The sequence below is a fragment of the Rhinatrema bivittatum genome, chromosome 1 (genome assembly GCF_901001135.1).
Source record: "Rhinatrema bivittatum chromosome 1, aRhiBiv1.1, whole genome shotgun sequence".
Taxonomy (NCBI): Eukaryota; Metazoa; Chordata; class Amphibia; order Gymnophiona; family Rhinatrematidae; genus Rhinatrema; species Rhinatrema bivittatum.
The window spans coordinates 253,977,902-253,992,441 of NC_042615.1; the positions used below are offsets into that span (position 1 = coordinate 253,977,902).

Genomic DNA, 14,540 nt, shown 5'->3' on the forward strand with positions numbered 1-14,540 from the left:
ATTTTCTGTTTGCTTACAACGTAAAGCTGAAATAAAGGACTATCAAAATTGTAGCATCTAGTACATTAACATGCTAATTAAATAGTCAAAAGTTTTGGATATATGCGTATTGATTTTTCACACACAAAGAATCCACCAGGTTTATCGTCTTCCTGTGCCACAGGTGGGAGATGTCACAAACAAGAAGCCGCAGAGACTCGTGACTCAGTTCCACTTCACCAGCTGGCCGGATTTCGGGGTTCCCTTTACTCCCATTGGAATGCTGAAGTTCCTGAAAAAAGTAAAGACATGTAATCCTCAGTATGCAGGCGCCATCGCTGTACACTGCAGGTCAGTAAGAGGGCTCCCTTTTCTGCCATGGCTAGGCTGCGCTTTTTAAGAGAGAATGGACCTTCGTAGAAAAAAATTTTTCTCTCTCTGCAGTGTCCTGCAGATTTCATATAATCTGAATTAGCAAAGGGAAAAAGAAATAGAACCCCTACCCAAAAAAGAGATGATTTTTTTTTTCATGCAATTATTTTAAAGGCATTCCACTTCCCATTTCTAGACTACTGGTGTCCCAGTCCCATTGCAGCTGAGGAGGAGCCATGAAAAATGCTATTCAGCCTGGTAGTGAGGGTCTGATCGGCCCAAGGTGTATGTGTGTCTGAGGCTTTCCTTTGTTTAGAGCATGGGCAGGCAGCTCTGGTCCTGGAATGTCACAAACAAGACAGCTGTTCAGGATATCCATACAGTGGAGACAGGGCATGCAGATATACCTCATGCATTTTCATTGTGGATATCCAGAAAAACCAGACCTGTTTGTGGCACTCCAGGACCAGAGTTGCCGGCCCTTGGTGTTTAGAGGGCGTTATTCCACTCTGAGAATGGATTCAGTTTCCTCCTCCTTTTGTGAACAGTCAGTTTGCTCTGGCAGTACAATAAATTGCTTTTAAACATGGAAGAAACATCAGACGTTTTTATTTATTCATTTCCTCCAATGATTTCATGTAAAAATAAACAAGTAGATATGTAGCGGTTTTCCCTTCCGATGCTGTCAGAGAGAGAGGGAGAAGGGCAGGAGCTAGTAGTTGCAGCACTGAGTTGTGATTCAGGAGGAACTCTTGGACGTAACACTCCCCTCCATCAGGCCACTTTGCCTCAGGCACCCATGCACCCCAGATCAGTCCAGATGCATAGGATCTTCATCCCTACCGGCAAATGGAGACAGAGAAGAAATGCTTTACTGGCACCGTGCTGCATAACATAGCATGCCACCCTCAGTATTTCTCTGTCTCCAGCAGATGGCAGAGGTACCAAACCTGCAGTTGTATGTTGGAGATGAAGATTTACTCTCACGGGTATTGGATCCTGATTTGGGGCCATCCCTTGGTGGAGTAGGAACAAGCAGGGGGCCAATGGCCCTTTTTGATGATCTTGTCCTTCACAGAAGAGGAGTTGAAAGCCAGTGATGCTGGCTCCCTCATTCTCCTGCCTTGCCTAGCTCTTACTGCAGTACGGCCTGCCTGGATTCCTCTGTTTTTCTTTCACGTTGGTTAATATTTTAAAAAAGGAAAAGAGAAGCAGTTCCCAGCTTTGCTTTTCAGAGGCAGCCAGCTGTGAGCTCTGATGGAGCTTTGGAAGTGGGCCGATAGTCTTCCGCAGTGTGGGGTGTGTTCACACAGGCCTGGGCCAGTGGGGGAAATGTGAGAGTGCGTGGCTACTGGAAGAGCAGTGCATGGCTACAGAGCATGGACATGGGAGAGTGTGTCCCATATGGTAAGGCAGGCGGGAAGTGCTCCCAGCCCCGGGCTCTGATATGTATTTTCAGGAGGTGGGGAGGGACTCGGAGTCAGTTCTGCCATGGCTGAGTAATGCACAGGAATGGTGGCCATTCTGAACTTTCCTGTTCTGCATGAAGAGGCGGAAGAGGCCTCCTCTGACCCCACCAATCCTGATCTCTTGTCTGGGAGGTTAGCGAGTCGCATGGATGAAATCCATAGCCTTAGAGGTTTCAGTTTGGTTGGAGCCAGATTTGAATGGCTCTTAATGTTTTAAGGAAAGTGCTAAGCCTAATATTGCTGCTGTGTCAGTGGGCGATGAGGAAGGCTTCCAGTGAGTACCGTGGTGCCATTGGCAGCGCTATCACTAGACATGTGCAGTTATGTCCTGCAGTACCATGGTAATCTCTCCCACTGAGTGGGGGAAGATGAATTCTGGGGCACCATTGTTTATGTTCCCACTAGGCACAGGCAGATAAATTTTGCAGCGGCAAGGTAATCATTTCTGCTTAGAACGGGAAGACAGGTTCTGAGGTGCTATAAGGCGCCCTCCCGCTAAGCGCGGGAAGAGAAGTTCTGCAGAGCTACGATGTTCCCTCACGCTATACGGGGGAAGACTTTTCCTCAGGCACAAGAAGATTCTCTCCGGTTAAGCACCGGGAAAAGAGTTCTGCTGGGCAAGCACAGGCCTCCAGTCTGGCGTGAGATTAGAGAGATCCTAGCAGGGGGAGGGTTCCCTCTCTGGATCCGATGGCTGATGAGTCACAGATAGTTTCCAGGCAGTGGTTCTTTTGGCCAACCTCTCCTGAGGAAGACCTGAGGGGAACAGGCCCAGTGTTATTTCTACATCCCATGTGGTTTGGTAGAACAAGAAAAAACAAAACAAAAAACCCCCAAAAGCTTCCCCTCTTTGGGGCCCAGTGCAGCACTAGGGCAACAAAAGACAGTAGAAAGGCCCAAGCCGATCATCTTGTTTGGGGCCTAGCAGCTGGAGGAGTTAGCACTTACCAGGCTTGTGCAGGGAGGCTCCTTAGGGGACAAGCCTGCTAAGCAGTGAACCTGGGGCAATTTTCTATGGAGTTGGTATATCAGGGACACCACTGTTGTAAATGTTACCCTTAAGCCTGGGAAGCCAGCATCTTGAATCGAGAGATCAACAGAATGGCTCCCATGTCGTGTTTCTGTTCCAGGGATGCAGGTGATTGTTCAGGGGATCCCTCCGCCTCGGGGCAGTATATTATTTTCTTATTTCCAGGTTTGTATGCAACTGGGAAGGCATGCTTTTTGAGGCTATCACCTGAAGAGTTACGCTGGCACCGTCAAAATAGCCAGGGACTGGCCTTAATCTGAAGTCTTCAGACAGGCCTTCTCGAATTAGTTTAGCATCAGTTTTTTTGGTTCTGGATAGCTTTCCAGTAGGACTAATTCAGGCAAATTAAACCAGTAGGAGTTCCTCTGTCTGTGAGTTTGGTAACTTCCTGGCCTTAGTGATTTAGGCTGGATCAGGACTGGCCACTTCAGAGAGGTCCAGGAAGAGAGTCCCTATGGCAAGGAAGGTGAGGAGATATTACCCAGGTATGAGCTTTTCCTCCTCCCAGGACAGGAGACAGGCAGAATACAGTCCTTTCGTGGTTCACATAGTCCTGCCTCGGAGAGCTCCAGTGAGGAGCTACGCCTTAGAATTTGCTCAACCGGACCACAGGGCCTAAATGAACTCCCCTCTGATGCCAAATGAGAGGCAGTTTGCTCCACGCTAGATTGATTACGACAGAAGGAAAGTACCTATTGGCCCATTCTAGATCTGAAGAAGGTGAATGCGGCTCTGATGGTATCATGTTTCTGAATGGAGATCCTACACTTGGTGATTGGACCCCTCTGCAAAGGGGAGTCCTGGCTTCTCTGGATCTCTCAGAAGCATATCTCTAAATTCCCATCAGGGAAGAGCATCAGACATTCCTTTGCTTTATGGTGTTGAGAGAGCATTTTTAGTTTTGTGTACTCTCGTTTTGGGCTAGCGACAACACCTCAGACATTCACCAAGGTGTTGGTGGTAATGGCCACAGCACTATGGATGGAAGGCATTTTAGTGCTTCCTTATCTGGACGACTGGTTCATTTGGGCAAAGTCCGAGGACCAATTTAAGCAGTCGATTCATTATCCAGATGTTACTGACTCTGGGTTGGGTTGTGAATCTGGTATAGAGCAACCTGGGTCCAACCTAGTTGCTGGAGTACCTAGGAGCACACTTCAATACCTGACTAGGCAAAGTGTTCCTCATGGAGGACAGGGTGCTAAAGTGACAGTCACAAGTCCTCCAGTTATTGCAGCTTTTGGTACCCAGAGTCTGGGATTATTGGCATGTTCTGAGTTCTATGGCAACCATGCTAGATCTAGTTCCCTGAGCATTTGCACATACAAGGTCTCTTCAGAGGGCACTTCTGTCTCGATGGAACCCTCAGTTGAGGAGTTCCAAATGCAGCTACCACTGTGGGAGAGATCCATGTCCATTCTCTCTTAGTGGTTTTCTCGGGTAAATTTGGAGCTGGGCATAGAGCTGGAGATCCTGGATTTGTGTGGTAGTGACCACTGATGTCAGGCTGAAAGACTAAGGGTCTATTTACCAAAGGCAAGCGGCATAGGGCCGGTGTTCAGCAGAGAAGACATCATAGTCTATCAATCGTTTGGAGATGAGGGCAGGTCACAAGGCGTTGCTTTCCTTTCTTCCACGGTTGCACAGTTGAGCAGTGAGAGTCCCATCGAACAATGAAATGATGGTAGGACCAGGAGTCTTATGGTCTCTTGGAAGACCCAGGAGCTTTTCCAGTGAGCGGATCAACACCTGATAGCGCTGGTGGCATCTCCTGTCACCGATGTGGACAACGTTCAGGCAGACATTCTAAGTCGACAGGTACTTGACCTCAGAGTATGGAAGCTGGCAGAAGAGTAAATGGTTCTTATTTGCTCCAGGTGGGACAGGACTAGATGGTATCAAAGTAGAACACCAAAGTGTCCCATGTTTTCTGTCACAGGCAAGAGGTTGGAGCAGAGGAACTTGACATTCTATTGTGGTCATGCAGGATTCTATTGTTTGTCTTCCCTCCTTGGTCGCTAATAGGAAGGGTGGTAAGGCATATCGAGATTCATCATAGGGGCAGTGATCTCGTGGCTCCAAATTGGTCACGTTGCCCATAGTGTGCGGACTTAGTAAATATGTTGGTGCACAGTCCTCTAAGGCTCGGGCATCTTCACAAGTTACTCCATCAAGGATCACTTGTCTTGGATTAAGTGGCTTGATTTGGTCTCACAGCCTGGATTTTGAAAGGAATCATTGGCGATTGAGAAACTATTTGGAGGAAGTCATTATCACCTTGTTGCAGGCTTAGAGACCTTCTACTTCATTGGCTTATGACAGGGTGTGGAGAGTGTTTGAGACATGGTGCCTCAGATAGAGTGTTGCAGAACCGTCTAGTGAAAGAACTTCCATTCAATTCCCTAATAGACCAAGTGGCAGCTTTGGACTGTTTCAGAGGGAAGGTGCATGGGGTATCCCTAGCTTCATATCTAGAGGTGCTCCATTTTCTTTGAGGTGTGAAGCAGTTGCAGCCTCCAGTGAGGTGAGTGTTTCATTTGTGGAATCTTAATCCGGTGTGGAACGTCCTCTCTGATCCTACGTTCAAACCATTAAGAAAAGCATCGCTGAAGGGATTTCCCTTGTTTCAGGATTTAGACTCTTCTGTTCCGCAGGCAAAAGAGCTTTGCTTGTTGGATAGCCAATGGGTAATATTGCGCTACTTGAGATCACCAATATTTTTTGGAGTTCCAATCAACTTTTCATTCTGTTTGGGAGAACAAATAAAGGGAGTGAGGTTTCTAAATACACCATTGCATGATGGCTAAAGGAGGCCATTGTGTTGGCTTCTGTTTACAAGAGGCATCCAATTCCCAAGGGACTTCGGACCCATTCTTCTAGGGCACAGACGGCATCCTGGGCTGAGTGTCAGTTGGTGCCACCATAGGAGATCTGTCAGGCAGCAACCTAGTCTTCTCTACACACTTTCACAAGGCATTTCCGGCACCCGAACTGGATGTTCGGGTGCCGGAAGCAGCTGGTTTTGAGGAGAGTGCTACAAGCAGGTCTTTCAAATTCCCACCCAGTTTAGGGGAGCTTGGATACATGCCATGTGTCTGGACTGATCTAGGGTATGAACAGGAAAGGAAAATTGGTTCTTATCTGCAAATTTTCATTCCTGGAATACCAAAGATCAGTCCAGAACCCCGCCCTCTTTAGAAAGAGTGCTCTGTGTTTCTCTGTAGATAGTAAAGAAATTATTTTCAATTTGGGAGTTTTCAATCTCCTATATAAACGAAAGGGTTCCAGTTTGGGAGCTCGACCTTTCCCCTGCTCACTTTGGGGGGTGAAGTTGTTTATGGTTTAATCTCATCTTGGCCTGGGTACGGTTCATATTGAGGGACTGCAGGTGACACGCTATCTTATGTAGCACAGTGTCTGTCTCCATCTGCTGGTAGTGATGACAAATCCATGCGTCTGGATTGATCTATGTTTTTCCAGGAATGAAAATTAGCAGGTAAGAATCAATTTTCCTGTAAGTAGGCTTTCTTGTTTTAAAAGATGCAAAATAAAATAACCACTAGCCCCTTTGGTTAGAATACTAGAACACATGGTTTTCTTCTTATCTTTTTTTTTTCTGTAATCTTAAAAATCCAACTAATTGAATTTTCAGTAAATATCCTTGTTTTCATGTTTTTTGGATGTACCGTATTTGGATAGATATCATCTTATACACCATCTTCCAGGAACTGTTCTGTTCATCTCCCAGAGGCACATACCTACAGGAGCTACATCATGACACTAATTTAGCACAGTTAAAAAAAAAATAAAAATAAATAAAAACATTTTTCAAACAAAAAAACAAACCCTTGAAAATTAAACCAAATCCATTTTCAAAGTACAGTTGTAACAGTTAAATAAACACAGATGCTTACTCTCACACACTGTATGAGGCACTACGACCTTCATTTTTCCGCTGATGGGAAGTCATGAGTGGCATATGACCAAGATCCTAAATATGATCTGAAAACTCCATGTACTATTGTTGAAATTTCTTTAAGGACTCTAAGTCCACAGATGCTGTGAACGAAAGTCAGGATTGACTCGCTGTGGTCAATATGACATGGAGCTATCAAGCCATCTTATCTCTAAACAAAAACAAAGACCTCCATCACTGATAGACACAAGAGAAATTCTAAACAATTATGTTTTAATATTTTATTTGGTAAGGTGATTCAGCATAGGCTTCAGGACCATTCCAAGGTAAAATTCTACAAAAGTGAAAAACCTTGGACAATAGCTTCTCTCATTCATTGCTTCTAGCGAAAGAAATCTGCTGAATATAGGATGAAGTCATGTCACTGCAGCACCCTTTCACCTCCAATTTCCATGCATTGTTCCCCATTTATAAGCGGTTTCCTCCCATTTTGTGCCTATGGGTTACTTAACTTCCTGTAACTGGTGAAAGCAGTCGCTGTTGAGACCCTTGAATTGTACACTTGCTTTTGGTGCGTCAAATTGCTGCTTTTCACATGTATTTGCCTTTCTCTGTCTTCTTTCCCTTCTCCCATAAAATACCAAATTCAGTTTTATCTAAATGACTGCTCCTAGATACGCACTCCTGAAGTGAGTATGCGGATGGCCTGTTCTGTACTATGTCTTGCATTTTAGGTCCTTCGACATCTTGCATGTGTATAGGCCTTGTTGTGTAAGTAACCTGCCTCTTGCTGTTTCAGTGCCGGGGTGGGCCGGACAGGCACTTTCATCGTCATTGATGCCATGCTGGACATGATGCAAGCAGAGAGGAAAGTGGACGTGTATGGCTTTGTCAGTCGCATCCGGGCGCAGCGCTGTCAGATGGTACAGACGGATGTAAGTCTATGGGTGAAATCGTGCCCAGGTGGTGTATGGTTCCGACTGCATCTGTTTCTGTGCATGCCAACAAGGTCCACTTCTGTGACCACCTGAGCTGGAACAGTTTTAATTTCTTTGCAAACAGAGTAAAGACTCAAAAAAAATAAACTGGAAAAGAAAGATGGGCTTGTTTTATGTTTGATGGAAAATAATTTCAGATATCGATTGGCCAACAAAGTAGTCCTAGTTCAAACGGACAACCAGATTGCAATGTATTACATCAACAAACAGGGAGGCACAGGATTGTATCTTTTGTGTCAGGAGACTGTCCAGCTGAGGAACTGGGCCATCTGTCTCAGAGGATGGTTCTCAGGACCACATATCTAGCAGGCATGAAGAAAGTCCTGGCGGACAGACTGAATCAGATCTTTGAACTACATGAATAGTCCCTAGATGGGAGGTTGCAAACCAGATTTTCTGCCAGTGAGGTACTCCCACAGTGGATCTGTTTGCATCCCCTGTTTCATAAAAAGGGTACAGGGCCAACTAGCTTTGGACACCTTTGCCCTACATTGGAGCAGAGAGCTTCTGTATGCATATCTTCTGATACCATTAGTGTCAAAGACTCTCTTGAAGCTGAGAGAAGATGGGGACCATGATTCTCATAGCCCCCTTTTCGCCAAGACAGATCTACTTCCCACTGCTCAGAGAGATGTCCATCAGAGAACCAATCAGGCTGGGGACTTCCCAAGAACTCATCACTCGGGATCAGGGCAGGTTGTGCCATTCCAACATCAGGTCACAGGCTCTCACTGCCTTGATGTTGAGAGGGTGACTTTGCAACCACTTCTGATGAAGTGTCTTGGGTTCTTTTAGCTTCAAGAAAGGATTCCACTAGGGAGTCCTATGGACTTTAATGGAAGAGGTTTGCTGTGGTATGAGCAGAAGACCTTAAATCCTTTCTTCTGCTCCATACAAATACTGCTTGAGTACCTTCTACATTTGTCCAAATCTGGTTTCAAGACCAACTTAGTAAGAGTTCACCTTAGTGCAAATGGCTCTAACACCAATATATAGAAGGTAGACCTATCTCTGTACAGTCTTCGGTTGACTGGTTTATGCAGGGCCTGTATAATTTGAAGCCTCCCATCGGGCCTTCAGCTGTGTCTTAGGACTTCAACGTGGTTTGTCTCAACTGATGAAATCTCCCTTCGAGCCACTATGCTCCTGTCACCTGAAGTACCTGACCTGGAAGGTTGTATTTTTAGTGGCGGTCACTTCTGCATGCAGGGTCAGTGAGCTCCAGGTTCTAGTAATGTATCCACCATATACAAGTTTTTTTCACGATAGGATGTTTCTATGCACCCATCCTAAATTCTTTCCTACTAATGGGGTATCAGAATTCCATCATAACCAGTCAGTTTTTTCCAACACTTTTTCCCAGGGCACATATCAACTAAGTGAACAAACGCTTCACGGTTTGGCCTGCAGAAGAGCCTTGGCCTTCTACCTGGAGCAGACTGAAGCCCACAGAAAGTCCACCCAGCTTTTTCTTTTGACACCAACAAACTGGAGATTGCCATTGCCAAACAGACTTTATCCAATTGGTGAGCAGATTGCATTTCCTTTTGTCCCAGGCGGGCCTGAATCTGATGGACCATGTCAAGGCTCATTCAGTCCAAGCCATGGCAGCGTTAGTGGCTCCCCATGGAGGAGATCTGCAAAGCTGCGACATTAAGTTCTCTCCGAACATTCACATTTTGTTACTGTTTGGACAGAGATGGCCAATGCAATAGTAGGTTTGGCCAGTCTGTCCTATGGAAGTTGTAAATCCAACTCCACTCCTTCCTAGGGCCCACTTTTTTTTTTGTTCTAGGCTGCCTCTCATAGGATAAGTATAAAATGAAAAAGGCTGGCTGATATGCCCATTGGCATTGTTTCCCCTTTTTTCATTCGGGTCAGTCTGTACATAGGAATTCTCCACTTGTGAGGATAACCATCCTTCTTGTCCTTGGAGAAAGCTGAGTTGCTTGTCTGCAATGGGTGTTCTCCAAGGACAGCAGGATGTCAGTCCTCTTGAAACCTACCCACTTCCTTTGGAATTGGCTTCAGTAATATATGCTAAGATACAAGTCTGAAAGATCTCCCGCATGGATGCATGGTATGTTGTTATGCTGGGCATGCTCAATGAGGCACAGTCAAAATTCTAGAAATGTTGAAATAAAAATTCCATGCTGGGCTCCATTATATGATGTCAGTCCTCACAATTGGGGTGACATCCTGCTGTCCTCTGAGAACATCCGTTACAGGTAAACAACTCCACTTTACACCAGCTGAAAATTACTCTCTCTGTGCATATCAAAAGGCACCAGTCTGGTAAGGCATCTTTCACAAAGATATCACAATGTACTCTAACTCTCCTCAAATTTCAACTGTTTGGGGAGGTGTCAAGATGGCGACTTGCTAGGCTCTTTGGTATCTGAGGCTATTTTTGCTTTCTTGTTTTCCTGATAGTAATGCCACCTAAGTGCAAAGGCAAACAAATAGTTCCCCTCCGAGTCCTTGGATTTGCCTGTTCAGTGTACGATTGATGAATGAATCTGCCAATCGATGGCTGAAGGAGGTGAAAGTTCCATTGCGTATTTTACCAAGGGAGCGTTGGCTCTGCTGGACATTAATCTGAGTCTCCCTGAACCCCTTCCTCCACCACAGCCGGGGTGCTCCATGACTGTAGTGTTGAGACCGTTGCAGGAAGATGACAAGACGCGTGTACTCTCGGGAGGGCCTGTAGCCAGAGAAGAATAATTTCGGCCGGAGGTTGTCTGGTGTGGTGGGGGATGAGGACATTCTGCTCGGGGTTAGTGTCCTACAACGTACTCTACCTGGAGACCCTTCTGTTTCCTGAGTTGTCCCCTAGATCTGCTGGTAAGACCACTAGATCTGCTGTTAAGACCCAAAGATATGAATAAGAATATGGAAGTGAAAGTTGGTTCTCTGCTTAAATCTATAAATGATATAAAAATTAGAGTGAACAAAGTAGAAGAAGAAACTGGACAGATGAAAGGAGAGCTGGAATCTTTAATGTTGGATATTGGAAATGTTACTAATTTTCAACATGTCTTAGTTAAAGAAAATCAAGTACTGCAGTATAAAATTGAGAACATGGAAAATGTTTCAAGGGCGAAGAACCTTCGTTGTATTAATTTCCCAGAGTTACCAATGACCTTTCCGAAAGAGTTATGGCGGAGATATGTAATGGAGGTGTTGAAAATCCCAGAGACAACATTGCCAATAATATCAAAAATTTATTATTTACCACCAATGAAGAAAAGTATAAAGGACAGTAATAATGGAATGCAAGAATTGCAACCAGTGTAAACCTAAAAAATCGATATCTCTGCAGTTCTTGAAGGTTCTGAAAATAATATGGTGAGACCATCTACACTGATTGTGACTTTCTTACTGGAGTCTGATAAAGACTGGGTGTTTAAAAAATATTTTTCAAATTGATTAGAGATGTTTTTCAATTGTAGAGTACAAATGTTTCTGGACTTGTCTAGGCAGTCCCAAAAACGCAGGTGACAATTTTTTTTCCTTAAACCAAAAGCAGTTCAATTGGGTATGTTTTTCATATTAAAATTCCCATGTAAGTGTTTGATAAAACATAGAGGGGTATCATATATATGTTTTCAGCCATCTCAGTTAACTGAATTTCTGGTTAGTAGAGAAGGTCTGCAGTTTAGCTCTTCTCCAGGCCCCGAGTGAAGAGCTCATTTAAATGGAAATTGATCTCTGTAAGATAAAGCTGTACTATAGCTAAATTTCCTTGTATGATTTATAAGAATTTCTTCAGGATAATGTAATCTTGGATACTTTTTGGGAGCTTGTAAGACAGGTGTATTGGAAAAATATTATAGTTTTACCTTTATATTTGGAAATGTAATGTGATTCATTCCATCTGTAACACCTGTATTTCTGTTCAAGTAATTTACTTGATAATTATGTTTGTAAAAATGCATAAATAGATGATACAAATAATTTGTCTGTCTTGCTAGAGAGTTCCACTGGTGAAGTTGAAGACAGAGAGACACTTTTGGTTTCATTTTTTTTTTTTAGCTAGATTTGAATATGATCTTGAAGTTTTATTGTCATAATTCTTAATCTTTGTTTTATGGGAAATGTATTTGGATCTATCCTGATGTTGTAAAATCCACTGAGGAAAGAAGAAAATTGTTTCTTGCTATTTTTTTGCTTAGATACCCATGTGAGTGCATAATCGCATATTCTGGCAATAGATATTTTTAATTTGCTCCTGACCAATTGAGTTTTTTCCTTGATCAGAAGTCTCTATTGGTAAAGTCAGGCAATGGTATTTGAGTAGTAGCAGTATGACATGACAAGTAGCAAATTATTACCATTTTCCTAATTTCATATTCTTTAATTTTCTCCGTTGCTATTTGTATCTCTTCCCCCATTCTGGATTGTTGTCTAAGGCTATGACATTTTTTTTTTAAATTTTTTATTACATATTTCTTTTTCTTGCTGTTTGTGTCATGTGATTATGGCTATGCAAATTAGAAATTTATAAATAAAATGAAAAATGTCAACTGATTCAGTTGAGTACCTCATAAAAAAAAATAAGGCTTCAAATATAATCTTTTTAAAAAACCATGATGGTCCCAGGATGTGTTATAGGTGCAATAACACATTCCAGTAAGTGATCTCCTCTTCAGGTGCTAAAAACACATGGCTTTTGCCATTGTGCTTCCCTGCACACTCTAGATGTGTACTAAAATGTTTTGATGTGCACTCTTGTGTGTATGGTGACACACACATTAGAGTATCTTCTTGAGTCCAACTGATTATTATGAGGAATGTCACATTGTGAATCCGTGAGATATCAGTTAGTGCTGTATTATGTGTGACTGACCAAAGATCACCAGAGATACAGAGAAATTAAAGGGAGCAAAATTTTTTTTTAAATTTCATTTCCCTGCATGTACCCAGATCAGTCCAGACTCCTGGTTTTGCATCCCTTCCAGCAGATGGAGACAGAGAAAGCATATAACCAAGTGTGCCACCTGCAGTCCCTCAGTACTTCTCTGTCTCCAGCAGATGGTAGATGTGCAAAACATGCAGTCTGGACTTAGTTTAAAAAAAAAAAAGGAATAAAAGAAGAAGAAGAGTTGGTGATTCCTCCCAGGGGGTTGGCAGGCCCTGGTGAAGCTATCCCTCCTGGTCTTGAGGTGGACAAGCAGGGGGTTGGGGACCTTTAGTTTGCTTGGTTCCTAGTCGCTGGGGAGTTGAAAGCTGGTGGTTCCAGCTCCCTCTTCCCCAGGAGGATCTAAGGAGCCTGCTGCCTGTCTTCAGCACAGGGAAGTGTGCCTTTGTCTCTTTGTAGCTTTGCTAGCTGATTTGATTAAGGTTAAAAAAAACCCAGAAAACCCAAGAAAAAAATTTCAGGAGAGTGAGAGGTTCTCCCTTTATGCAGCAGTGAGCTGCTCGCTCCGAGCGGGGCTCACTGTTTAGCAGACTCAGCCCCATGCTCCGTTTTTCTTCCAGCGTCTGTCTCTTGCGGGCGGCCATTTTGAGAGCATGCCACACGGCACAAAATGTGCAGGTTGTGGTGATTCGCATGCGAGGCTCATGTGAAACAGCCGCTGCTCCCACTGTCTCCTGGAGGGAGAGGACAGTTCTGGCTTGCCCGCGGAGTGGCAGTGCAAGTCTGGAGGACTTGTGCAGGTGCCGTGGGAAGCCCCGGACCCATTTCCTATCAGCGCAGGAACGGTAGCCATCTTGTCCACATTTGCGGGCCGGCAGGCTGCTGCTATGGAAGCCAGAGAGGGAGATTTCCCTCCTTCACTTTCCCAAGCCAATTTAAGCCCTGGGGGTCAGGTGGGGGTGTCAGAAGACCTCTTGGGGGAGGACTCAGATACTTCTGCCTCTTTTTCAACGGATTTGTGCTTTTGATGCACAAGGCTTATCGGGCCCGGAGATCCATGGGGCAGAGGGGGGGTCCAAGCTTGATGCTTTTCCTGGGTCTCGGCCCTGTAAGAGATCCAGAACCACAGGCAAGCCGGGGGCTACCAGGATTCAGTGGGTCCTTGTGAGCCTGTGCTGAGAGGGACAGTTTTTCAGAAGATTCTGATGTTAGCGTTCCAGCTGGTTCTGGTCCTCCTCAGAAGGATTCTTTCCTGGGGGAGCAGGATTCCAAAGAGGGACAGGGAGAAGGCCTGCCGGCAGATGGCGATGATCCAAAGATGGTGCATCTGTTCCGCAGGGAAGAGCTGGGTCCCTTGATTCCCCCCCTCCCCCTGTTTTGGAGGAGCTAGGAATAAAGCTTCCAGAAGAGGTGTCCGATCAGGAGGATGTGGACCCAGTCATGGCTGGCTTATGAGGCCCAGTGAAGGCTTTTCCATTTAATAAGTCCATCATACAGTTGGTGGACAGGGAGTGGGATATTCCAGAGACCACGCTGAAGGTGGGCCAGGCAATGGATAAGTTATATCCTCTGCCCAAGGACACCCTGGAGCTCTTGCGAGTTCTGAAGGTGGATGCCACCATGTCTGCTGTGGTCATCAACAAACCTTTTCTATTGGAAACAATTTAGTAGAACTAGGGGTCACGATTTGAAACTCCAGGGAGGAAGACTTAGAACCAATGTCAGGAAATATTTCTTCACTGAGAGGGTAGTGGATGCCTGGAATGCCCTTCCGTAGGAAGTGGTGAAGACTAAAACTGTGAAGTATTTCAAAGAGGCATGAGATAAATACTGTGGATCCCTAAAGGCTAGAGGATGGGAACAAATAAAAAAGCTTGGGGGTAACCTGCACGAAGCGACAGTTACTACCTTGGGA

At 44.7% G+C, this 14,540-nt stretch overlaps 1 protein-coding gene across 6 annotated transcripts in view; it reads left to right on the forward strand.

Moving 5' to 3' along the window:
* The window catches only part of PTPRA (protein tyrosine phosphatase receptor type A), a 435,489-nt gene that overhangs the window by 380,921 nt on the left and 40,028 nt on the right, over window positions 1–14,540 (forward strand). For all 6 annotated transcript variants that reach the window (XM_029593639.1, XM_029593630.1, XM_029593649.1 and 3 more), the window contains 2 exons: window positions 164–330; window positions 7,566–7,701. In XM_029593639.1, coding sequence (XP_029449499.1) covers window positions 164–330; window positions 7,566–7,701 — 303 coding nt within the window. The remainder of the gene's footprint in view (window positions 1–163; window positions 331–7,565; window positions 7,702–14,540) is intronic.